This window comes from Pimephales promelas, chromosome 8 (genome assembly GCF_988280905.1).
Source record: "Pimephales promelas chromosome 8, fPimPro1.hap1.1, whole genome shotgun sequence".
In the NCBI taxonomy this organism is placed as follows: Eukaryota; Metazoa; Chordata; class Actinopteri; order Cypriniformes; family Leuciscidae; genus Pimephales; species Pimephales promelas.
The window spans coordinates 35,001,866-35,028,299 of record NC_142776.1 but is presented as its reverse complement, the minus strand read 5'-3'; the positions used below and the strand labels follow the sequence as shown (position 1 = coordinate 35,028,299).

The following is a 26,434-nucleotide window of genomic DNA, read 5'->3' as shown; positions in this document are numbered from 1 at the left end:
AAAACAAAACTGTGGTTGTAGTGCCAGTCTTTTGAGGTTTGGTTTGTTTGCATGCATGAAAACAGGAAGTTACCCACTACCTGGTGAAATGGTGCTCACTGTCATATGAGGAGAGTACTTGGGAGCTTCAGGAAGATGTTGACCCTGTGAAAATCCGAGAGTTTGAAGACCTCAAGAAAATTCCAGAAATTAAACTTGTGGTAAGCACTCAACTGCAAATGAATTGTTTTGCCCTTACGAGATAAGATTTATTGGATGTTTCCAGTGTGTATGTTTACATTGGTTCAGCTCCATGTTTGATTGTATTATCCAAAACATGTTTATTCTTCTTTATAGTATGTACTATGTATTTTGAAGGAAGTGGCCCTTTTCTTGTCTTTTGTAATAATACAGGAAAGGCCTCTACCAGAACAGTGGCAAAAACTGGAGAAGTCCAGAGAATACAGGAATGGGAACCAGCTCAGAGAATACCAATTAGAGGGAATGAACTGGCTTCTTTTCAACTGGTACAACAGGTGAAAGACTTTAAATATCAGCTCTTTTAGGGTCTACATAACATTATGATCCTAGTTTAAGGTATAAAGAACTATTTAAGTATTAAACTAAGCCCAAGCATGTGATGTTTGTTTCAAGTCTCAATTTAAATGATTTTTTTAATGATAAAATACTAGCATAAATCAAATGCTAATTAAACTATTTGTTTTTTATCAATTCTTCTCATATGTTATGTATAATTTGCTGAAATTCTGACTTTTAACTTCATGTCAATTTATTATTATTTTTTTATAGAAAATGGGAAAAAAAATGAAAACAAGCAATATATAGGTTTCAAAATTTAAGAATTAAACAAAGGCCAAGCATATGATGTTTGCATATGATGAAGTCTCAATTTAAATGGATTTTTTAAATAAAAACAAACTAGGATAAATCAAATCAATACTAATTAAACTATTTGTTTATCAATTATTGGGAATAATTTGCTGAAATTTGCTGTACTTTCAACTTAATGTCAATTTATAATTTTTATAAAAATGCTAAAAAAATGTAAAACAAGCAATATATAGTTTTCAAAATACAATTTTATGATGATATTTTCTAATACAATTCAATGTCTTTATCTTTTATCTGAAGACTTTTCTCAGCAAATATTATTAATATTTAATAATTTAATATTATTAATGATTACTATTATATTATAATTGACAAATGTAATTAATTTGTTTAATTTATCAGAATATAATGTAATACTTTTTTAAATTAATTAACAACCCTAGTTGTAAGCAAATACAAATATCACCAATAAGCACATTAACCCTTACCTAATAAAAACTCTAAGCATGATAAAAATCATTTCAGACTGCAGAAAGATGCTCGTGCGACCGATTCCAAATCCTGTTCCTCATAATGTGATTTAATGAACACCTGATCATGTTTCTCCTGATGTAGGAAAAACTGTATTCTGGCTGATGAGATGGGGCTGGGGAAGACCATCCAGTCCATCACATTCCTCTTTGAGATTTTCTTCATGGGTCTGAGAGGACCCTTCCTCATCATCGCCCCGCTCTCCACCATCACCAACTGGGAGAGGGAATTCCGCACATGGACTGAAATGAACGTCATTGTCTATCACGGCAGCCAGATCAGTCGGCAGATGATCCTGCAGTATGAGACGTACTACAGAGATGAACAGGTGAGTCCAACAGAGTGACACAAAATCCTGAAAAAATGTATCATGGTTTCTTAAGTATATATTTCTCAATGTATTGCACATATGCTCACTGAATATAAACCTAACAGATCACTTAGATCATTCGGATCACATCAGCTAGAAATACCAAGGGTTCACTCAAAGCATGGAGTCGCAGCCGCAGCTAAAACCAGCTTCCAGAGGAGATCAGATGTGCTCCTACAGTAGTCACAGTCAAATCCAGACTCAAAACATTTATTTATTTTTTATTCTAAACTGTTTTAATTATTCTGATTTCTTTTGATTATTTTAATTTCATCTATGTAAAGCTCTTTGAATTACCATTGTGTATGAAATGTGCTATATAAATAAACTTGCCTTGCCTTGCCTTAAGGCAGGAAATCAGTAGGATCATGAAAATGACTTTAAAAAAAGATTTTAACCCAGTAAAATTAAATTGAATCTTAAGGTTTTAGAAAAAATGTAACTTAAACATCCTATTTAGTTTTATTTTTAAATAACCAAACCTGGCTCTTGCCATGAACATAGCCATTGAAGCCGGAAAGAAATAAAAAAAAATAATGAAGGTTCATGTGACACTAAAGACTTTAGTAATGATGCTGAAAATTCAGCTTTGCATTACAGGAATAAATTACATTTTAAAATTGATTGAAAATGTTAAACAGCTATTTTGAATTGATCAAAAAAACAGTAAAAACAACAACAAAAAAACAGTAATATTGTAAAAAATTATTCCAGTTAAATGCAGCCTTGCTGAGCATGAGGGTCTTTCACAAACATTAATTAGGGTTCATGACATAGATCAGTAAGATTTATTTTTAACGTCTTTTTTTCAATGTATTTTTATTTTTTTTACATATTTGTTAGTGCAGTGTATACAATCAGTCTTTCTCTTGCTCCTTCAGGGAAACATCATGACTGGTCAGTTTAAGTTTCATGGCGTGATCACTACATTTGAAATGATTATGGCTGACTGTCCGGAGCTGAAGAAGATAAACTGGCGCTGTGTGGTGATTGACGAGGCCCATCGCCTAAAAAACCGCAACTGTAAACTGCTGGAGGGACTCAAACTCATGAACCTGGTCAGTTTAATATGCTTGTTTTTATTTATTTGCGGACCAGGAACCTGATGCGGACATTTTTTGTCATACTAGGGTTCAGGTTTAAATGCAGAAAAGGGGAAGTGATCTGCGATCTAAACTACTGTGCCATCTCTCTCGCACACATCTCATTTAGCTGCCGAGTTCTGCTTCACTGCATTTACATACGCACATCCTCTCTGGACACAGAATGAGTAATCTCATCTCACTCGCTTTACATATCACTGCAGCGATCGCCAGTGTGTGCAAACTACATTTGATGCAGTGCTGTTTTTCCCCTCACTGCTGATTAGGTGTTCACAGATGCATTTTGATGTACAGTGGCCCCAAAAAGTATTTGGACACATATGGCACATGATGCAATAGTGAAAGACATCTAGAAAGTGTCTAAATTGTGTATTTTTGCTATATTTAAAATGTGTAAATAAATACAACCCGGTTTGATAATTTTTTTTTAAGTGAGACTTCAATGTCCAAATACATTTTTGACCCTCTGGTTGGAGCTAAAATGGGTGAGACTAGATAAAATCCAGCATAATATTTCCCAGTCTTGTCCCCATAATTTCCTATGCTGTCTTTCACCATCTATATATAGATTAAAGTATTAAAAAGTCTAAAAATAGACAGTTGAGAGAGTTACTATAGATATCTTAAAAATGCACATACATTCACTTTTCAGCAAATCAGTCGGCTGAACTTAAAGTTTCTATCTGTTTTCTCCCTCAAGGAACATAAAGTTCTTCTCACAGGAACTCCTTTGCAGAACTCCGTTGAGGAACTCTTCAGTCTTCTTAACTTTCTCGAACCCTCACAGTTCCCTTCCGAGACCACGTTCCTGGAGGAGTTCGGAGACCTAAAGACAGAGGAGCAGGTGAGAACTAATCCTCAAATGCTTCATAGGAAGTTTGTGATCTTGCCTAATATATTTGTATAGTATGGACTCCTTCACTTCCAATTATCCAAGCCATCTAGAGGAGAGTAGGAAACATCCTTGTTAACATCCTAAGTAGCCAATGCTGATAAACTCAAAATAACCAAATAAAGTGCTGCAGGGATGACATGTTTTTGTAGGTCAACCTGAAAGTTGGCCTCATCCTAATTCCCTCAACAAAATGCCAATAGGATTTCAATAGGAGCTTTTGGATTTATGTAGAAAATAAGCTGTGACCATGAAACATTTACAATTTACAACACAACTGAAGCCTAAATACATTCAAGAGAAATAAAAAGTTATAATATTAGGTTATAAACAAACTCACCATGGTCACATGACAGCACTGTACACAGAGCGCTGTAAGAAGAAAGCGTGGCATTCATCATCCAGCTAACTCACTATTGAGGCCCAAATACCAATCCTACAGTATTATCACACACAAAACATGCTTTTACAACAGCTTTTATCCAGCAGCAGGGAGACTAATGGTGAAATCATTAAAATATGATGTATATATTACTCGTGTGATGCAGTACAGTTCCTTTGTATGTGTGTAATTTTCTTTGTGCTATACAAATGGCAAATAAACCTTTGAACTTGAACGTCACCACCGCTAAAGCTTCTTTAAAAAAAAAAAATCTCTAAATTGGAAAGTTATAGTTAAAATACTTTGCAAGAGCATGAGTACAAACACAAGTCTGTACAAGTGAATTAGTGAATATATGATTTTACCTGTTAGGCGCAATTATGTTTAGCCACTCATTTAGCTACTTGTTAGCAACCATCTTTTTAAGGAAAAGGATTAAAAAACACAAGTAGGGTATAACTGATGGGTTTAATGTCATAGAATAAAACATGAAAATATCTTGAGCTTTTTTATAAACCACAGACTTTATTTTAGGCATTTGATTTAACCAAAAATCCATTGACTTGTTTGGGACGATGGAACCAGAAGTATTATTTCCAGGCAACATGACCTGATTATTGATTTAGGTGAAAATAAATATGCCCAGCTTTAACCTGAGAAACATTAACATTCCCGCAGGTAAAGAAACTGCAAGCCATTCTGAAGCCCATGATGTTGAGGAGACTGAAGGATGATGTGGAGAAGAATCTGGCCCCTAAAGAGGAGACAATCATCGAGGTGGAGCTAACTAACATTCAGAAGAAATACTACCGTGCCATTCTGGAGAAAAACTTTACCTTCCTTGCCAAGGGAGCGAACCAGCACAACATGCCCAACCTCATCAACACAATGATGGAGCTTCGCAAGTGCTGCAATCACCCGTACCTCATTACAGGTGACGTGTGAAAATGACAATTCTTCAAATATCTTGGTTGCAGTTCTCTACATTTCAGGAGTCACACCTATAATTTGTAGTGCTGACTTAATTTCCCATCTACCTTTCTGTCAGGTGCTGAAGAAAAGATTCTTGAGAGCTTCAGGAAAACCTACAGTTCTGACGCTCTGGATTTTCAGCTGCAGGCAATGATTCAGGCCGCTGGTAAACTAGTACTTATCGACAAGTTACTGCCCAAACTGCTATCCGGAGGACATAAAGTGCTGGTGTTTTCCCAGATGGTTCGATGCCTTGATATACTGGAGGACTACCTCATTCAGAGGAGGTGAGACAGCTGGTTATTATCCAGTAACATTAGTCATAGTTTTATATAAAAAAAAAGAGAGAGAGAGAAAATAGACTGAAAATAGAATGTCAACATGAAATGAAAACACGGTTTACGTCATTTGTTGTTTTTCTTCAAGGATAGCAAAGAAAAACAGAATTTTAAAATTGATATTTCCAGGCCTAAAAAGGTAGTGGAAATGTATGAAAATCTTTAAAGTCATAGCAATTTCTGTATTGCCTGTTTAAAAAAATTCTAGCTATGCTCATTTTTTTAATTTTTATTTTTTTATTAAGGAAGCAATATAATTACAAATGAGTACAAGAAAACATACATAACAGTAAGAGGGGGAAAAAAAGCAAAAAACAAACAAACAAACATAAGATAATAATACAAGAGGAGACAAGTGAGCCAACATAAACAAATATACAAACAAAATCGACAGAGGGCAATACGGATGCACCTATATCTCTCTTACCTACACATATAGACCCATACACGTGCATACATATTCATACAAACATACCTGCATGTATACACACACATACACCCATATATCCATACAAAAAATAAATAAAATAAAATAAAAAGGGGGTGATTTTAAATAAATAAAAACTAAAAAAAAAAAAAAAACCTCAAACGTCAAAAAAAAAGGAACTTCGAACAAAGATTATAAAAACAAAATAAAAACAACAAAAACAAAGGGGAAGAAAAAAAGAATAAAAATTAAAAATAGGGAGGATGAAGAGTTAAAATGGCTATTGCATATTGATTTCGCTTGAGTTTGCACTTGCACCTTACTCTCCTAAATGTCTTTTTAACACCAATGCACAATGGCTGGACCTTCCGGATCATTTGTGCATGACCCGGCTGCGTCTCTGTTAAGACTGTAAGACTGAGGTGTCCAAGAGGAGTTTACCATGCTCATTTTTTAAATTGGGAAATTCATTGGTCAAAACATATGGGTCAGTAAGTTTTATGTGGATTAGATGCAATAACTATATTTCTTATCATCTGAAATTTGTATTTTGCGTGTAGATATACATACGAACGGATTGATGGGAGAGTTAGAGGGAATCTAAGGCAGGCTGCCATCGATCGCTTCAGCAAGGTGGACTCTGACCGCTTCGTGTTCCTCCTCTGTACACGAGCAGGAGGTCTGGGCATCAACCTCACCGCCGCCGACACCTGCATCATATTTGACTCAGACTGGAACCCGCAGAACGACTTGCAGGTGAAAACGGAGCATCTTTTATATACTGTGTAACTGACTCTCTCCTTTAGTGATTTTCATCTCATTTATAAAAAAAAACCTTTCCAAAAAAAACACAAATATCACATTTGTTATAAACATGCTTTGAATTCCACAGGCTCAAGCTCGCTGCCATCGGATCGGTCAAAGCAAAGCGGTGAAAGTGTATCGACTTATCACGAGAAACTCGTACGAGAGGGAGATGTTTGACAAGGCCAGTCTGAAACTGGGATTGGACAAGGCTGTTCTGCAGGACATCAACCGCAAGGGCAGCCTCAATGGGGTGAGGGATCCACAACATTAAACTTTTTCCCCACATCTGCCAGTGTTGAATTTATCAAATGTATCAGCCTTTAAGGGGGATAGTTCACTTTGAAATTAATTTTTGATGTTTTAGTTTACCTCAAGGGCATCCAAGATGTTGGTGTGTCTATTTCCGCAGTATTTTCAATTTTGATATTTTTAGGTCAAACCGTTCTTGTCTGTCAGTCATATAATGGAGGTCTATGGTCACCACCTCAAAGAGCATGCACAGAGAAGTCCAAATTAAACATGATTTAATGACTCGTAAATGTAAGTACGCATTGATGGCCTAAGACACGAAACGAGCGGTTTGTGTGAGAAAACGAACAGTATTTATATCGTTTTTACCTCTTGTAATCACAGCCACATTCAAGTGATCTGAGGGTGTGGGCGTCTCTGTCTGCTCAAGTGCCGGAAAGCTCAGGAAGTGATCTCTCTCGCATGTACGTCACTCATTGTTTACACAGAGATTTCAGAAGTATTATCCTTCACTGTGAAGATCTAAGCATATTTAGATATACAGGAAATTTCAATGGAAGATGAGTTTGATATATCAACAGACAACGTTGATTTTATTTCCGCAACCGCGCGAGAGATCACTTCCGGCACTTGCGCAGACCGAAGCGCTGTGCCCTCAGATCACTTGGACGTGGCTGTGGTTACAAGAGGTAAAAACTATATAAATCCTGTTCGTTTTCTCACACAAACCGCTCGTTTCGTGTCTTAGGCCATAAATGTGTACTTACATTTACGAGTGGTGACCATAGACCTTTATATGACTGACAGACAAGAACGGTTTGACCTAAAAAAATCAAAATTTAAAATACTGTGGAAACAAAGACACCTACATCTAGGATGCCCTTGAGGTAAGATAAAACATATCAAAAATTAATTTCAAAGTGAACTATCCCTTTAAACAAACAAACAAAAAAAACAGAAAGACAATTATATATTTCCCAAACTGTGGACTGCGAACCCCTGGGAGTGATGAAAAGCTAATAATAAATTAAATCATAAAAATTACAAATATTTTTAAATATTAACTTTATTTTTATTTTTTATTGTGTAATGTGACCAATAAAACACAAGAGAACCATAAAGATGTGAATATGTTGTTAAATTCATTGAAATATTAAGATAAAATCTCAAGGGAACTTTAAGTAAATATTTTAGGCCAAAACGTTTGGACTCTCTGCTGTACGGTCTCTTCAAGAAACGCATGTAAATAAAACACCAAGACCCATTGTTATTTGGAAATGTTTTGCTTCCTTCCTTTTTTACCTCTGATATGAACAATTTCAGTAAGAATATTTTTAAGAACGTATTGCTGATAAATTTGCTGCTTGTGTTCGATGAGTTTAAACTTTGAATCCTAGGAAGACAGAGATTGAATAGTACGCCGCAACTGGCACGTAGACATCAATTGCAGAGTCTTATTTCTTCTTCAGAAATGTTATAATTAGTTTATGCCATGACTTGCTACACTGACTAGGACAGTATTGTTTAATTACTGTACCTTCCTCTTTCAGGTTCAACAACTGACCAAGATGGAGGTCGAAGATCTTCTCAGGAAGGGGGCGTACGGGGCGCTCATGGACGAGGAAGATGAGGGCTCTAAATTTTGCGAGGAGGATATTGATCAGATCCTGCAGCGCCGCACACAGACCATCACAATCCAGACTGAGGGGAAGGGATCAACTTTTGCCAAGGTATACACTACGTTTAAAAGTTTGGGGTCAGTCAGATTTGGGGTCAGTCAGATTGAAAGTCTGGGGTCTGTCAGATTGAAAGATGTTTGAAAGTTTCTTATGCTCACCAAGACTGAATTTTTTTTTTTTTTTTTTTTTTTTTTTTTACAGTAAAAATTACAGTAGCAATACAATTTAAAATGTATGTTTTCTATTTTAATATATTATAAAATGTAATTTATTCCTGTGATCAAAGCTGAATTTTTAGCATCATTACTCCGTGCTTCAGTGTCACATGATCCTTCAGAAATATGCTAATATCCTGCTAAAAAAACATTTCTATTATCAATGTTGAACACATTTGGGTTGCTTAATATTTTTTTAGAAAACCAAGATATTTTTTTAAGAACTCTTTGATGAATGGTTCATAAGAACAGCATTTATTTGAATAATATTTTTTAATAAATCTAATGCATTTTTGTATTAATTGTCAATTAATTTTATTTTTTCGAATTAATTTCTTTAAAAAACGTTTGATCTGTAGTGCGTGTATATGTCTACACATCCACAATCCATCTCTCTATATAAATGTCAATGAACGTTATATTGGTATTTTATGTGCTAAATTGAAATGTTTAGAGACGTGGTATGGATCAAATCCAATTTTTAGCGTCTTTTCTTGGCATCTCCATTTTTTTGTTCGTAAATATGGCAGATGAGCTGGAAAAGTTATGCGAATGTAAAAGATGAATAGGCATTGAATGTATCAGTAAAACAAAGGCTTTTACATATCTGATCTCTATCTTGATAAAGTGCTTCTAATCCTTTATTATTTACCATTTCCAGGCTAGCTTTGTGTCTTCAGGGAACCGTACAGACATCTCTCTGGATGATCCAAACTTCTGGCAAAAGTGGGCCAAAATTGCTGAACTGGAAATTGACTCCAAGGCAGAAAAGGTAAAAAGTATGATGGTTTAAAAAACTGAAGCTTTGCATATGAGCTCACTGTGACTTGGGTGGTGTAATACCAGAGAATCAGCTCATAGACTTCACCAGAAAAAAAGAAAGTGAATGGGGGGGTCATTTGAATATCAGCCGATTCAAAACAGATGGCTTGGATTCATGTGTGATTGTGAATGTGCTGTTCTACACTGTTTGCGTGTTGGTGACATTTAAGGAGAAAAATATTGAGACTGCTACACTTTCTGACTCATGTCTGTGTCTCTGCCAGGAGAGTCTGGTGATCGACACTCCTCGCGTAAGGAAGCAGACGCGCCACTATAACTCATTTGAGGACGATGAACTGATGGAGTTCTCTGAACTGGACAGCGACTCAGAGGAACGACCCTGTCGCACAAGACGTCTCAGTGATCGCAACAGACGCTACCTCCGAGCAGAGTGCTTCAGAGTGGAGAAAAACCTTCTTATTTTTGGGTCAGTGATTCATTTGCTTTCGGCTGCCCACTCACTGCTTCTGGGTCACCTTCTGTTGTCCTACAACAGAGCTTTAATCAAATTAAGTATTGTTACAAGCAACTAAAGCAATTCAACATAAAAGTTTTCTGCTATTTCATTTGCAAGACCATATATTGGAATACATTTTGTAGCCATAAATTAAGTTATATGAAGTTATACATCTCAGACTTTGATGAAATGTCTTTGCTGATTGTACAGGTGGGGTCGCTGGAAGGATATTCTCAATCATGGGCGTTTTAAATGGCACCTGTCAGAGCGAGACATGGAGGTGCTGTGCAGGGCTCTTCTGGTCTACTGTGTTCGCCATTATAAAGGAGACGACAAAATTAAAAGCTTCATCTGGGATCTGATTACACCCACTAAAGATGGGCATAATCAAACACTGCAAAACCACTCAGGTAATTAATGGATTTGTTCACACCCTCTGATATTTTTTGCATCCATTCATTAATTATTTTTGGGATGACTTTATTCAAGATTAGACATAATCAATTGACATTTAAATAGAAAAGAAAACATTTATCAATTAATAATTAACATTGTTACAATTGCACCAAATTTCTTTGAGTTTTTTAAACATTTTAAAATTCAGTTTAATTTATTTGCTACAAATTATCAGTTGCAATTTATCATTGTTTTAATGTCAAGATATTATTTAATCTACCAATAACAATAAAAAATAGTAAAATGCATAATATTATTTTATATGTGCATATATTATAGGAAATATATCTACAACTCTTTTTTTTACTTTGAATAAGTCAGATCATGAATGCTTTCACTGCTTGAATGATCTTTTGTGCTGAAATTGATCGACAGTCTGTATGTTTAATCAATAAAATTGACAGCTGAAAGTTCGATTAATCATAAGCATCCCTAATCCTTGATTATTTGAGTATTCAAATTAAATGAACTGTCTGCTTTTCATACAATTGTTGCATAGTGATCAAAATAAAGACATTAAAAAACTATTATAATTGCTTTTTGGCTGTCCAGGTCTGTCTGCTCCTGTCCCGCGTGGTCGGAAAGGAAAGAAACTGAAGAACCAGTTGAGTCCACCTGAGCTGAAGAATGCTGACTGGCTGGTCCACTGTAACCCAGAGGTCGTGCTTCAGGACGACAGCTACAAGAAACACCTCAAACAACATTGCAACAAGTAAGACTTAATAAAGATTTCAAGCATCTTCAAAATTGCATGTTGTAATGCATGCAGATGAACAATGTATGTATATAATGTCAGTGTAGCAAAAGTACATTTTGCACCCTGGTTATACCTAGATAAATAGTGAGTACTATAATCTGGGTGCATAATTAACCACTATTTCCTACACCCTGCCAGTAATAAAAATATATTTGCAATAAGTCTGATCTCATAATATTGTACTGTAATAATAATGAACGAGTTTTAATTGTGTGATCATCATGTATCCTGTCATGAACAGGGTGCTACTGAGGGTGCGGATGCTGTACTATCTGAAGGTTGAAGTGCTGGGGGAGGCTGCTAATCAGGCTCTTGAAGAGATCCCAGCCAGGTACTACATGGCCCACAGCCCATTTTAACCTCATGAATACTCTATGAATTCTGTACAAAGCCATTGTCATTGTTGAGTAGCCTAATATGTAAGGATCTGTGTGTTTTACGCAGTAAACTGGAGGTAACCCTGCCTGATATCGACTACATTGAGATCCCTACTATTTGGTGGGATTCTGAGGCGGATAAATCGCTGCTTATTGGAGTTCACAAACATGGTGAGACATCATCATAGAACAATTGTGCAACCGTCACACCCAGTTTTGTGATGCAATTCTCATGCATGCGCAATATAGCAATGGAAATACAAATGCATACAGGTCATTTTTGAAAATAGCAGTGATGCATTTCAATTCATTTAGAGTATGTTTTAAATGATTCCTAGTGACTTCCTCTTGCTTTCATCATCTGCACTAACTGGTCGTTGCGTCCCATGTAGGGTATGAGCGGTATAACGCCATGCGTGCAGACCCTGCTCTGTGCTTCCTGGAGCGGGTGGGTATGCCTGATGTCACTGCACTGACGGTAGAACAAAGTGGAGCAGAAACTGCTTCAGATGCACCTGATGGGTAAAATCCTTTAAATCAGCAGCTGAGATAATATAGCTGTATGTGGGAATACTACAATTGCATCTTTTGACTCGTTTTTTCTTGTGCAGTATCAGCAAAAGTGATGAAATTAAAGAGGAAAATGACATGAAGTCTGAGGAATTAGAAGAGAAAGTAGAGATCAAGGTAATAATAGGAAGTCAAAAGTATATGAGGTCAGATTAATTATGCTGTAGAGTTTTAACCAAATGCACAGACTGTTACTTTAAGAAAAGTTTTCTTTTACAAAGGAGGAGCCCATGTCAGAGGAAACGGGGAAAAACGACACTACAGTGGCAGGTATTAAAACCCTCCTTATGTTTTTATTCATGCATGTATGGTTTGAAATGTAACCTATTGTAACTAAACATTTAATTGTTTGTTAATACTGTTAAGGGGTGGTCACACTAGCTTTTCAGCATGCACAGTTATTTTGCACCCTACGTCTGGATATACCCTTAACAGGATATGATGTCACACTCCAGGAATTCTTTTTTAAATATATTCTAAATGATTTACTTTTGTAACATCTTACAATACTGGATAAATTGAGAACTTTACCAGCCATAAATATTTTGACACTATAAATATATATTGCATTCTCTTGTATATTTGTGTCAAATATGAAGACATTTAGTTACCAGCAGAAATGCCGCTTTATCTTGTCATTTTGTGCAAGATCATTTAGTTTTGGTTCTGAAGTTTTAAGACTATAAACATTTTGACATCCTAACTTACTTTGGTAAAACACAACAGCTACAGATCCTGAGACCATTTGCATTTCACATGCAGACTGTAACTGTTTTACTACTTGCCAAAGCATTTTTTGTGTTCGTTTTGGACCCTGCTAAGAATTTTTTTTTCCCATTTACAGATTGGAGGTCAGGTTAAATCCTCTATTAATCAGATATTATCAATTTACTTAAAAAATTCTCCTAACCTGTAGTATGCAACAAAAAGCGAAAAAAAAAAAAAATTATTGAACTGCTCACTCGCATTGGTATATGAATATGAATCCAACACAAAACCTAATGTGACCACCCCTTAAGATGATCTTATTTCAGGTTGAGTCTAATGCAGCAATTCTTTTAAAGGGGGCTTCGTAAATTCTCTCGCAGGAGACCTAATTACAGAGATGATGGAACAGGGGCGGATACAGTGGCCGGCAGGCTCGGCTCTTACAGCACGTTTACGCCGCCTCATTACTGCATATCAGCGTTACACACGCCGTGAGCCACTTCGTCATGATTTCCTCTTACACGATGGAATTGCACCTGTGACGTGGCAAATTGGAGAGTTTAGGCACTGCACAACTGAGCCTGACCCACTCTTTTTGGAGTGGCAACGAAGGTAGGCTATGTGGCGGCAGTTTTATTGTTTAGTCAATGTTTCCTTTAAAACATCTCAGCTATGCTGTTTTTCTATCCTATCAGAGCATTGTGTTTTTAAGATACCCTGTCGTATAAAAAATGATCCATTTCATTGCACCCTATCTTGCTGTTTTTAAAATGTGAGTACATTTCTTAAGTCTTAAGGCTCCTGATTGAGGTGAGGTGAACCTGAAACCAGACTAATTATACAGGGTATTCATATGACTGATTAGTTAGCAGCAGCAACAATAGCTAAAGTGGATTATTGGTTAGCATAAAATCCTGGAGGATAGTTATTGGCTAGGATAACACTGAAACATGTTGAAAGGTCATAATGTACATTGTAAGAATAGTAATTTGGTACTGCATCAGGTAAGAGGTTAATAGTTTATGATAGCTGAAAATCTGTTAATTGAGTATTTAAGGCAGATATTTATGTACTCCTGAGATAACATATTGCCTTTAACACAGGTGGACGCGTCGTGAGCAGGCTGACTTCTATCGCACAGTGTCCTCGTTTGGAGTAGTGTATGACCCAGAAAAGAAAATCTTTGACTGGGGCCAGTTCCGTGCCCTTGCTCGATTGGAGAGGAAGACCGACGAAAGCTTGGAGAGATATTTCCACAGCTTTGTTTCAATGTGTCGCACTGCATGTAGACTGCCGCCTAGAAAAGATGAAGGTAAAATGGATATTAGACTTGAGACGAACAAACTAATTAGAGATCGTTTGGTGAGAAAATGAATCCTTAATCTCATAACCTATACACACATCCTTGTCTCATATAGGTTCAGTTGATCCTTCGCTGTTTGTGGAACCCATTACAGAAGAGCGAGCTGCCCGAACATTATACCGTATTGAGCTTTTGAGAAAGGTCCGTGAGCAAGTATTGCGGCACCCACTCCTGGGGGCACGACTGCAACTTTGTCGCCCTAGTTTGTACTTACCCGTCTGGTGGGAGTGCGGCAAGCATGATCGTGATCTTCTCATCGGTGTTGCTAAGCATGGCTTGAGTCGAACTGACTTCTACATCCTCAATGACCCACAACTATCCTTCCTGGAGGCCCATCGGAACTATGTTCATAAAGAAAACCACAGATATCCAGTCCCAGGCTTGCCTCACCATCATTGCTGCTTGTATGATGCCAACCTTGGACATTGTCAATCCCCACAACCTCCGGAGTATCACCACACACCTTCACCCCACACACCAACACAACTTGTCCATACTCATGGGCATCACCAGCCCACAGAAGTGGTAGCGTCAGAGCCGGGAAGTTCCCTGGGAATAGGTTCAGGAAACAGGGAAGGGTTTTTGGACTGCCCTCCGTTAGATGACTCACTGGAGTTGGGGTCTTTACAACATGAAGGTTTGACATCCGACACACTACATAGCAAATCTGGGAAAGAGGCCTTCAATGGATTCCCGTTCAATTCTGCAACTGGTGGGCTGAATATGCTAAATTCGTATGGTGTGCAGGGGGAGCTAAATGGGGCTCAAGGAGATATGGCGGACTCCATAGCTGGGAAACTTCGCAGCGATGTTCTGGTGGGAGAGCAAGGGTCCTCGGAGGAGACTGGATTAATGGCTCCTTCTGTGGAACTCGATGAACTTCAAACTCCATGGGAAAGCTCAGACCATGTTGAAACCTCTGACATGTTCAACGAGACTGATCCCATTTTGGGAGCACAAGCTTTGGAACCAAGCTTTTTGGATCCTCCTCAACCAGACGATGGACGGGAGGGTGATGAAACACTAACCGACTGTTTGAGCATGCCCAGTTCGGACTCTCAAAGCAACCCTGTCGAGCCACTGGCACCAAGCTTTATGTTGTTCAAAGACCTTAATGTTGGAGAGGCATCTGTGGATCAGACAGATTTGTCGTCCAGTCTTCCAGATTATGTTCCACCACCTCTTGGTCTCCCGGATGTTAGTCTTGACCAGGCAGATCCCATTAGTGAGGATCAAGAGGACAAGCTTAGTGATTCCAACATCACACAGGGTGTTCCCAGTCCAGGAGAAGGTGCTGAAAGCATGGGGTTCCATTTTGAGAAAGAAGACCTTTCTCCAGACAGTCTGAAGACTAAGGATTCTCAAGACGAAATTGACAAGATGCCTTCAATAGAGTCTCCAAGGGAAAATTGTCTTGAGGAATGCCAAAAAGGGGACTGCAAGGTGACATTTGACGATTCCAATGAAGGAGACTTGGAAGAATCTTACGAGAAGCCTCTAAGAGAGCCAGAAAAAGTGCCTTTGGAGGAGTCTTATGATCTGACTTGCGACGAGACCCTGCAGGAACCTTGTGAAGGGTTTCAGCAAGACTCAGCGGAACAGCAAATGGTGGAAGAACCCTCTGAAGAAGCCTGCAAAGAACCACCAGAGCCAATAGAAGAGTGCAATCTAACTAACACTACCCTCTCAACAGATTTCCCTTTGCCTCCTTCACTCCCATCATCTCCAACTACCTTACCTGACACCTCTGCATCTCCGGTCCTTGATGTAGTCCCTAAACAAGAGTTCCTCATGGATCCAGTGGTGTCAGATGTGAAGCCTGAGCCAGACAGCACTACGCAGACCCCTCACCTCGAGCAGACTGAGGTTTTGGATGTAAAAGACAAAATAAAAGACGAAGATGTGAAGACATCAGGTATTGTGGCTGTGGACTTTCTACCTTTTTATGTACCGTATGTACTAGTTCCAAGTCTATTGACCACAATCATGTTTCTCAATACTACTAATGGCAACTTGGGTTGTTTCATCTTTTGGTGAAAAACATCTTCAACCAAAGCTGGTTTGCCTGTCTTGCTGATCCTCTAGCCTGGCCAAGTTGGTGTTCAGCTTGTTCTCCTAGTCTTACCACCTTATACGTGTCCACAAACTAACTAGATCAGCTTGAGCAGGGTTGAGAGACCAGCAAACTAACTTTGGCTATTTTAAGCTCACTTGTTTGGTACCATGAGGATGTACAAACTAGTTTTAAGGACGAAACTGTATTAGGTCAAAAAGATTATACAAGCAAGATTAATTGACTCCTGACTGAACATTTTTGATGTTTGTCATTAGTTATTTCTAAACGTTGACAAACACTAGACCGATTTGGTTGATGGAATCATAGATATCTATATAAAGGCTAGATGTCTCACGGCGGAGTATTTATCGTCATCACCGGCGGCCATCTTGTCACAGACATGCTTTCTGGCGGGCTCTGTGGTATCTGACGTAAGAAATACTCTTATCTCGTTGACATTTATTGACGGATCCTTGACGGATTTACAAACGGTTTGGTTTCTTACAAACGTTATTAATGTGGCTATAATTCTGGATGATTATTTATATTATTTATACACTTATTATTCATAAGTATGCAGTATCATAACTACATCTCTGCCGTTTATAACAAACCAGACTGAAAATCGGTTGAAAATTGAGCAAGTTACGGTGATTTAAAAAGTACATGCACCATTAAAACAATGTTACCAGTGAGCGAGCTGCCTGTGACAAGATGGCCGCCAGGTGCTGACGTTGACCTCCATTGGCCAGCAGCGCGGACGAGATATCTAGCCTTTATATAGATATCTATGGATGGAATCACTTAATGTTTTCTGTTATGTTACTTTGCCAACTTATTCAGATACATTTCATGCTAATGAATGATTTTCTCACAATGTTTTTAAAACCAAAGAATTTAAGTTAGTGTGATTTAGTCTGTTTAGCAACATGCTTTGAATAAATGTATTCCTTTTTTTTAGGATTATTGGGAGATGTTGATGCACCACGCTTTGCGCTGCCCATGTGCGAGATGGGAGACAGTGTCCATGAAATAAGGGAACCAACCATTGCTCAGCTTTTACAGGAGAAAGCACTCTTCTCCTTCTCAGAGTGGCCAAAGGTATTGTCATGTTAGTGATTGTTTCCTTCCTGTATGTCCTATACTGAAATATATACTTATAAATATTCCTATACTTTTCCTATAACCTAAATCTTGTCTTGTAATGTAAATGGTAAAGCTGGTTTTAGCTTACTAGACATGTATCAGTCACCTATTGCTGCAGTTTGACCCATTTCATACACCGTCTTGTGTTTTTGTTTTCTACAGGACAGAGTGATCATCAACCGTATTGACAGTATCTGCCATACTATCTTAAAGGGGAAGTGGCCTTCCTCTAGTCAACAGTATGAGTCTCCCTCTGCATTGGCTAACACCTGCATGCCTAGCAGTGCCCACCAGAGGGCAGGATTTCTGACTACCAGAATGCCTATATCTCAGAGCCTTAACTTCAACCTCCCACATACAGTACCCCACTTACCAAAGGTAAGATCATCACATTCACAGACAGGATGTTTTTCAACTTGTCTGCAAATTCAAAGCAAGTTTTGGAAATGTCTTGAAATAAATTAAATAAATTGCCTGGAAATATCAAGACATTTCCAACGTGATTTTTGAGGCCTGAAAAATCATGCTAATCTTGAAATGTCATACACACACAGTCCAATTGATTTACAACTCTTGCCCCAACAGGAGCGGTTGGTTGCCCCGGCATTTCTCTCTGAGCTCAAACGTCCCAGGCGTGGGTTTGAATTTGAGGCAGAAGTTCTTGCCAAACCAAGCCATCTTGGAGAAAAGATCCAGGTTGGCGCATCTCATCGTGCTAACGCTCTTCTCCTTAATGGTTGGCAGGATGCCGCTATTGACCTCTCCAAACCATCTGAACTAACAGTTGGTGGAGACAGTGGGCCAATCAGTCATATGAGCCACACTGTCCAGTCAACGCCCCACAAAATAACCGGGATAGGCTCCATACAAGGCTCACTGGGATTGGATATGGCTGGCATTTTGCAGGCTGGCTTAATTCATCCTGTCACAGGGCAGATTGTCAACGGTAGTCTTCGTCGGGATGATTCAATGTTGAGACGGAGAAGAGGACGAAGAAGAAATGTAGAGACTCCTGATCTCGGCTTTATGAAGGGACGAGCCATGAACTTGCCTGAACAACAGGTTTGTGGAACCGCGTATCACTGAAATAGATCCAATAGGACACCCAAATAGGAACATGTCCCCATGTCATTCTAGCCTCATAGTATTAGTTTTGTGAAACATAAAAGCGGATGTCTGCAGAAGTCGTATGGGCTGCTTTCATGTTGCTTTTTGTATTTTTTTTAAAGTTTATTTTATAAGTAAGCTAAGCTTTATAAAAGTAACAATGCCCCCCCCCCCCTACCCAGTTTTTTTTTTTTCATAAATTTTCCCAGGAAAATATACAAAATCTTTTTATTTTAAATAGGGCTGTGCAAAAATTAATTGCGATTAATCGCATCCAAAATAAAAGTCTGTGTTTACACAATATATTTGTGTGTGCTGTATATAATTATTTTGTATATATAAATACACATACATGCATGTATATATTTAAGAAAATGTGTTATTCATATATAAAATATTTATATTTATATAATATAGATTATGTATTTATATATATATATATATATATATATATATATATACAAAATTTAGGCGCAAATAATTCTTAAATATATACATGCATGCATAGGTATTTATATATACAAAATAATTATATACCGCACACACAAATATATTATGTAAACAGTAAACACAGACTTTTATTTTGGATGCGATTAATCGCAATTCATTTTTGCACAGCCCTAATTTTAAACTTACGGTAATTTTGCCATGAAAAAAAAGCCTTTGATGCTTATGACACTAAATAAATTAATTAAAATTGTTTATATATTAATATTTAATTTTATATATTAACAATATTATTCATTTAATTTATTAAATTAAATAAATATTAATCATTCATGTGTTTAATCTTTTGTATATTACACAGTGTGGGTCAGAGAGCATCAGCCAGCCTGTTGTGTCCTCAACATCCTCTCAGTCAGAATGCCCTCCATCCACCCCGACTACACTTCCTACTCTCCCTCCAGCAAACTCTCCAGCTCCTCCTCCATCCTCAGAGACCCTGAATGTGAGCGTGGACAGGGAAACGGCCAATAAAGGCCTAATGGAATGGCTCCGACAAAACCCCAACTACAACATGGAGCTGTCTGCTTTTCCATCGGTTAGTTAGAAACAGAACAGTTTTATGTTGTGGGACTAAAAAGTAATCTCTCTGTGGCTTTTTCTTTTGAGAATTATAAGCGATCTTGTTTAAAGATGACATGAAATCAAAATTGTCCCTATTTCTGAATTAATGTTTCTCTTGTTATTGGGCATAATTCCATTCACATTATTCCGTAGTTTACACAATCCATTACATTTCCATTGGATAAAATTACCACATTAGTAGTAGTGCTAAAATAGATGTGAATGCGGTTTCATGTCGACTTTTAATGGTATTGTCTCTTTATTTTTGTGTGCTTTTAAAAGATATATATCGATCCACTGTCACCAAGATATTTGAATTATCCTAATTGTGTATGTTTGGTGTATACAGCTTATATACGCCTTAATGTAAATAATATAATTGATATTTAATATATTGCTATAACTCAATTTATTCTATATGTCTTTCATAGTCTCAGAATGCGAACATGTTGCACAGTTTCTTGGAGCGTCCAAAGCAAAGAAGACATCGCTGCAAAGATCCCACCAAGCTCGACGTCAGCTCTCTAACTGGAGAGGAGAGAGTCCCAGTAGTGCACAGAAACACAGGCCGCAGGGTAACAAAAACACACAGCATTTTTTGTTTTTGTTAGTTTCCTCGGTTTGATTTCGTTTAATTTTAACACCACAATTCCTCTGGTTGCAGCTTGGAGGCGCTATGGCTCCAGCAATTAAAGAGCTCTCTCGATGGCTGGATGCAAATTCAGAATACTCTGTGGCTCCTGATTGGGCGGATGTGGTGAAGCATTCGGTGAGTCCCACATATGCTGTCTAGAAAGAGACAGACACTGAAGCCACTTGTGAATATGTAGTTTGTAGTAATACAGTATAACTGAATAAATCTTAATTATCAAGGTTGAGACAGAATCGTAATAAGATCCTTAAAGTTTTCCTTGGATGAAAAGCATTTGCTAATGTCTGCTAATCTTATTATGTCATTTCACAGATTCTGAGTTCATGTCACCTGCATGAAATCCCACATAGGGACATCGCTAATAGCCTATGCTATAGTCTGCAATACTCTATTGTATATTAATATGTTATAAGGGTGTCTAAATTTGTTTAAATGTTTAAATTATTTTTTAGAAAATATCATATCTGCTTATTCTGTACTTTACTGAAATCCATTCAAGTTTGAATTCTGCTATTGACCAGAATCGAGAATTCCAGAGAGTTCTAAATGATGTCGTTGTACCTGATTTCTAATTAATTGTTAAACCTAATTATCTGTAAACTTGTTCATTTATGTTCAAATTTAACTTCATTAAAGGGATACTCCACTTTTTTTGGAAATAGGCTCATTTTACCACTCCCCAGAGTTAAACAGTTGAGTTTTACCGTTTTCGAATCCATTCAGCCGATTTTTTGATATTTAGAAGAATATCAGTAAACAGACAATTTCTGGTCTCATTGACTTCCATAGTAGGAAAAAAATATACTATGGAAGTCAATGAGACCAGAAACTGTCTGTTTACTGATATTCTTCTAAATATCAGAAAATCCTCTGAATGCATCCGAAAACATTAAAAATCAACAGTTTAACTCTGGGGGAGTGGTAAAATGAGCCTATTTCCAAAAAAAAGTGGAGTATCCCTTTAATACAATCTTTGATATACTGAATGAACATATAATGTTTTCACATCCCAGGGTTTTCTACCGGAGGGCAAATTCGCACGCATCCTCACCGGACCTGTGTGTCGGGATCCCGGTCCACGCCGAAGAGGCAGACGACCCCGCAGCGAGATGCCCAAAGCCCCCGAGCTCCCCGCTGGCATGGCTCCGCTCTTCATGAACGGTGGGCTCATTGGCAGCATGGACCTGGTTAGTTTACCCAATCTCCGCAATGTCCCTGGGATCCCACTCACCGGTATCATGGGCTTTCCTCATGGTTTCGCCACGGCTGTAACATCAGGAGACGATGCCAAGAATGGTCTCGGCATGTTGCCCATGATGCTCCATGGCATGGCGGCCGTGCAGCCGCCCATGTATAGCGCTCACATGAGTGGGATGATGAGTCAGTCGCTTTCCACGGCGACATCCACTATGTCCACCGTAACTGCATCCACAACAGCGAGCGTGACTACGAACTCCGCAACCGTAACCTCAACCTCAAGCCCGCCGGAAAGTTCGGACACCGCACTTCAGCGGGATAACACGAGCTCTCCGATGAGCACGGAGACCTGGATTAAGGAGGAAACGAAGCAAGGAGGAGAAGAGAAAAAAGTGTCCGCTTCGGTGTCTACAGCTGCGCCCACTAGCAGCAGCAGTAGTAGTTGCATCACAAGCACCGGCAGCCATTTGACCTTTAACCCCTTTCTAATCCCGGGAATGTCACATAGTCTGTTGTATCCGCATATGTTCTTGCCGCCAGGCAGTATAATGGCACTGCCCGCGATGCCTGCAGCAGACAGCACGGGCAGCCCTAAGAGGAAGAGGAAGAAGGTCAGAGAGGAAGGACTCGCGGAGGGAAACGGGAACGGTGGCGTGCAGATGGACGGCGAGGAATCCAAGGGGGTTAAAGTCGAACAGACGCCCGAACGAAAGAGCCAAGAGGGTGTAATGGAGGAAGATGGACATCTGGTCAAAGATTCTCATGACCATATACAAGATCCTTCCGAGGATAAAAGTACTGAAGAAAAGGAAAAAAACAAAACGGGAGAAGAACCTGAGCAAGATTCTCAAGGCCCGTGTGACGGCGGAGACTAGAATGCGTCCTCACGTTTGGGCCGCAGTACTTTTGTGTGTGTCGTGTCGGTAAAAGTTTGTGTATAGGACTTTGATTATCAATGTATTGTTTATAGATCCGCCCTTGTAATTTCACTGACATCTACTCTACCTTCTGGGTGTGTGCTAAAGAAATAGACACTTGAAGCATGCAAACGCTCAGAGGTCTTGAATCCTACAACGGGGCGACATCATCATTGTTGTTAGCAGGTTCCTTTTGCATCATGGGAATGGACACTCGGAAGACTCTGTCTATTGACGGAGAACGCGCTTAGTGACCCCCCCTCTCGATTAGGTGTTATTTAATGGCATCTTTCACAGATTCTCAGAAAGTGGTAGGATGTTGGTATTGTGCAAAAAAAGACAGCAGTCTCACTCCATAATGGTGGTTCGGATCATGCTTTTATAGTTAAGACCTAGAGTCATGAAACATTTCTCGGAATAATGTAAAGACAAAAACGCTCATCCCATTGGTAGATTACCAGCAGTGCTGCGTCTGATTCGTTCTTGATGGACCACAGTATTTTGTTCTTAGTTGCTTGCTGCTATGTATTCATTTTAGTCAAGATTTTAACCTAAATCTTTTACAAAGCTATAGATGGCATGAGTGCAACATGGTGAGTGCAATGGAAACTCAAAAAGAGCAAGGCTTGAAGTTGATGGCAAAGAACAATCCAAAACAAAATTGATTTATCTTTTGTTTTTGTTTGTCTTACTGTTTTTGGTGTCATTTCCACATTGTCGCTTTTGATAAGGTGCCCCGTTGCGATGCTAATAATCGTTTATATAGATGGTTATGTGTACTTGGGGGGTCCAAGGGCAAAGCATTGGTGCCATAGAGGAGACTCGGTTCTAAAATGTTTTGGTAAAATAAAAGCCTGACGCAAAGCGTTTGTAGCAGAATTGTGAGAACTGTGTTTTAGTGAATTTAAAGGGATAGTCCCCTGTCATCATTTAGTCACCCCCTGACTGTGGAGCACAAAAGCATAATGCTCACATTGCACCAATGAAAGCATAAAATGGCTGTCAAGCTTCAAAAATAATCATGCAACTACACTTTTCCTCATGCAAAGCTATTGTGTGACTTGGGATATAGTGCGTAATTAATTTGAACTGTTTATTGTGTTTTTGTCCTTCTTGGAGCTTGATAAGTCCTGGTCATTGTGCTTTTGTTTCACTGAGTCACGCAGGTTTGGAAGTGAGTAAATGATGCCAGAACGCTTTATTTTGGGTGATGTATTTCGTCACCCAGAATAAGACAAAAATATCTCCTTTTTTTGCATTCACTAAAGCCCTGTGGGTCGACAGGAAGACGTCAGATCGTCTCGTTCTCACGGGTTTCATTGCTCTCGTTTTCTCTGGTTCATTTGAAAATATTGTAAAGTAAAACCTACCAAGATTTTTGAAAACATGTAAATCTATCTAGCTGTATATTGCTGTTACTTTTGTTTACAAGCACACAATGTTATTTTTTTTTTCCTTGCCAGTATGTCTCATATTGGGGGGGACGTGTAAAGAAAAAAAGCAGCACTAGTGAGTTTTTTTTTTTATCATCGTTTGAAATACTTTACACTAGTTGATAACCGGAGATGATTTAACTTGTTTTCTCCCCCAATCGCAACAGGGTCTCTCTTTTGTGGGAGTAGTCATTTTCCACCTTCTCATCTTACTCATTTTTTTTTTTTTTTTTTTCAGTTTTCGGATGTGAAAACGTTTTTGCACAGTCTTTTTGGTGAATGTTTACCTGTAATTGTGTTCCGTCTTGTTTGTTTGTGTGTTTGTGTGGAAGCATGCGCACGCTTGCACATGTCACTTCTTGTACATTTTGACCTATGTAAACCTGTACTGTATATTTCTTGTCTAAACAACAAAAAAAATCATGGTCACCTTCAAAAAACATGCTGTTGTTGCCTTGTCACACTATTTGTGACACTATAATGTAATTTATTTTGCTTTATTTCTCTTTTTTTTTTTACTTTTCCAGATTCACCTAATATTTCCCTTTTCTCGTCACATCTTTTTGTGTTCACTTTGCAATGCCTTATTTAGCATTTTATATATGGATGTTTGTTACATCTTTATGTTGGGGAAATATATATCGAAGTACTTGTGTACAGTGTCAACGTTTTGGGAAGCAGACTCGGTCATACAGGTTAAAATGCAGACGCTCTAGTTGTACAGATACTGGTCTCTGGAGTGCTTTTCAAGTCGTAACACTATTCAAATGACATAACCAGGTCTAATTCCTCTCTCAATTCATTCAAAACAGTATTGTGAAGCACAAAGTCTATCTGACTTTCAAAAATGTCTCATTTTTAGTCTGAAAGTTTAGTTCTACTCTTTCTCTATTGTTCCTACACTACTGTTTCAGTAACATCTGGTGAAAACAACCCCAGTCTATAACTCTGGATGATTACGTTACCCTCGCTTTTTGACATTTTGATAAGTTCGTAACTCCATTAAAGGCCTTCGAGAAGCACAGCCAGTATATGTACAAATGGAGAGTTCAGACTGTTAGGCTGAGAATGCTGCATTGCTGGTTGTAAGTGTAATGGTTTTATTAATGTACCGTTTTTTGGAAATATATAGTTTGAAAACCCAACAATATTGTTGGAAACTCAACAACACTCCTGTTTAATTCAATTTGAAACATGGTGTTTGAAAAGAAAGTGCAGTATCTGGGCCCATTTTAAGATCAATGAATTAAATAACACTCCAAATAACTATTTTTGTCTTTCTCCCCCAACTGAAACGGTTTGTTAATTCATCCAAAAGTCTGATCAATTTCAAATTTGACCTGTATTTATTGTGTTTTACTGTCTCAAAAAAGTTGTCTCCTTGTATATTGCAACAGGCACATAAACTTTGTCTCAAGGTTTTGGTTGTTTTCCTATATTTGATTTCAACACTGATTCATTTTACTTTCCATAAAAGCTGAACTGTTCTGCAAATGGTAATGCTGACTGTATCCACGTGTAAAAAGATGTCTCTGGATAATTGCTCCTTGAGAGCAAAAAGCCTTTCCCCTCAGCCCTCTACCTCCATTTTCCATGGATTAATCAAAGGGAGATTATTTTAGTAGCTTTGCATAGTGCATTTCTGATGGGGAACAAGAGAATTGGGAATTGTTGGGTACCATACGCCAGTCTCATTTGATCAGACTCTGTCTGCATTGAATATTTCCAATGCTTTTAAATATGCACGTAGTAGGAGACTGGATTTTGCTTGGCCATTGTCAGTGTTTGCATGCCAGGACCTGCTAATAAGACCCAGTCTTTGCATTTGAAGCTGTTCCCATACTTAAGTGTATGCAAGGCAGGCTACTATGGAGTGTTTCTTATAACGGAGCTGCTTAGCCAGACAGAATAAAATCTGGGGTCAAGTCCTTAGTGTTCAAGGCACATTAGAGCATTGTGTACCATGTAGAAATGCGCTTTCATCTCTATCGAGCCTATATTGGAAGTTCTGTTCCTCAAGATCTTGTAAAATAATATTGAATGGATTTGATGCAACTAATAATGGTCAGTGTTCATGACAAGGAAGCACTGTAAGTTTGTGGTTACATTTGAAGCAAGTGCACTATATTGGGGTGATTACACAAGACAAAAAAGTGAACATACTCTTGGTATGAAATCTGCAGCAATGCTGAGAGTTGTGGGTGTTTTTATATATATTTTTATTATTATTATTTGGGATATTTTATTTGTTTTGTTCAAATAGCTCCTGTACACCGATGTGGACCAATCATATAATTCAAACCATGGTATGTGATCTTTTATTGTGCAATAAAAGATGACTTTCAACTTTCAAGTCAATAAGTCTGATGTTAATCAGTTAGTTGTTGTATGACAAACTTTTTTTTTTTTTAATATAACGTTATATATATATATATATATATATATATATATATATATATATATATATATCCAAGCTTTTTTTCTAGTTTAATGTCTGGATTTGCTGATATTCGTTGTGTAGCATATAATCATTAGACATAAAAAATACTTAA

The 26,434-nt window shown here is 38.0% G+C and overlaps 1 protein-coding gene across 5 annotated transcripts in view; it reads left to right on the top strand.

Annotated features, from left to right (window-relative positions):
- The window catches only part of chd6 (chromodomain helicase DNA binding protein 6), a 42,570-nt gene extending 16,335 nt beyond the window's left edge, over positions 1–26,235 (top strand). For 3 of the 5 annotated variants that reach the window (XM_039692086.2, XM_039692090.2, XM_039692087.2), the window contains 29 exons: positions 66–200; positions 394–515; positions 1,447–1,690; positions 2,614–2,790; positions 3,536–3,679; positions 4,788–5,043; positions 5,158–5,368; positions 6,407–6,602; positions 6,739–6,903; positions 8,453–8,632; positions 9,458–9,568; positions 9,843–10,045; positions 10,286–10,485; positions 11,084–11,243; positions 11,530–11,619; positions 11,733–11,836; positions 12,058–12,187; positions 12,277–12,352; positions 12,457–12,505; positions 13,300–13,555; positions 14,047–14,255; positions 14,362–16,221; positions 17,324–17,463; positions 17,671–17,886; positions 18,094–18,570; positions 19,424–19,657; positions 20,115–20,258; positions 20,348–20,452; positions 21,349–26,235. In XM_039692086.2, the coding sequence (XP_039548020.2) occupies positions 66–200; positions 394–515; positions 1,447–1,690; positions 2,614–2,790; positions 3,536–3,679; positions 4,788–5,043; positions 5,158–5,368; positions 6,407–6,602; positions 6,739–6,903; positions 8,453–8,632; positions 9,458–9,568; positions 9,843–10,045; positions 10,286–10,485; positions 11,084–11,243; positions 11,530–11,619; positions 11,733–11,836; positions 12,058–12,187; positions 12,277–12,352; positions 12,457–12,505; positions 13,300–13,555; positions 14,047–14,255; positions 14,362–16,221; positions 17,324–17,463; positions 17,671–17,886; positions 18,094–18,570; positions 19,424–19,657; positions 20,115–20,258; positions 20,348–20,452; positions 21,349–22,407 (7,653 nt within the window). In that variant the 3' untranslated portion in view covers positions 22,408–26,235. The remainder of the gene's footprint in view (positions 1–65; positions 201–393; positions 516–1,446; positions 1,691–2,613; positions 2,791–3,535; positions 3,680–4,787; positions 5,044–5,157; positions 5,369–6,406; positions 6,603–6,738; positions 6,904–8,452; positions 8,633–9,457; positions 9,569–9,842; positions 10,046–10,285; positions 10,486–11,083; positions 11,244–11,529; positions 11,620–11,732; positions 11,837–12,057; positions 12,188–12,276; positions 12,353–12,456; positions 12,506–13,299; positions 13,556–14,046; positions 14,256–14,361; positions 16,222–17,323; positions 17,464–17,670; positions 17,887–18,093; positions 18,571–19,423; positions 19,658–20,114; positions 20,259–20,347; positions 20,453–21,348) is intronic. The other 2 variants (XM_039692089.2, XM_039692088.2) reach the window with 2 other exon arrangements.
- The last annotated feature ends 199 nt before the right edge of the window (positions 26,236–26,434 follow it).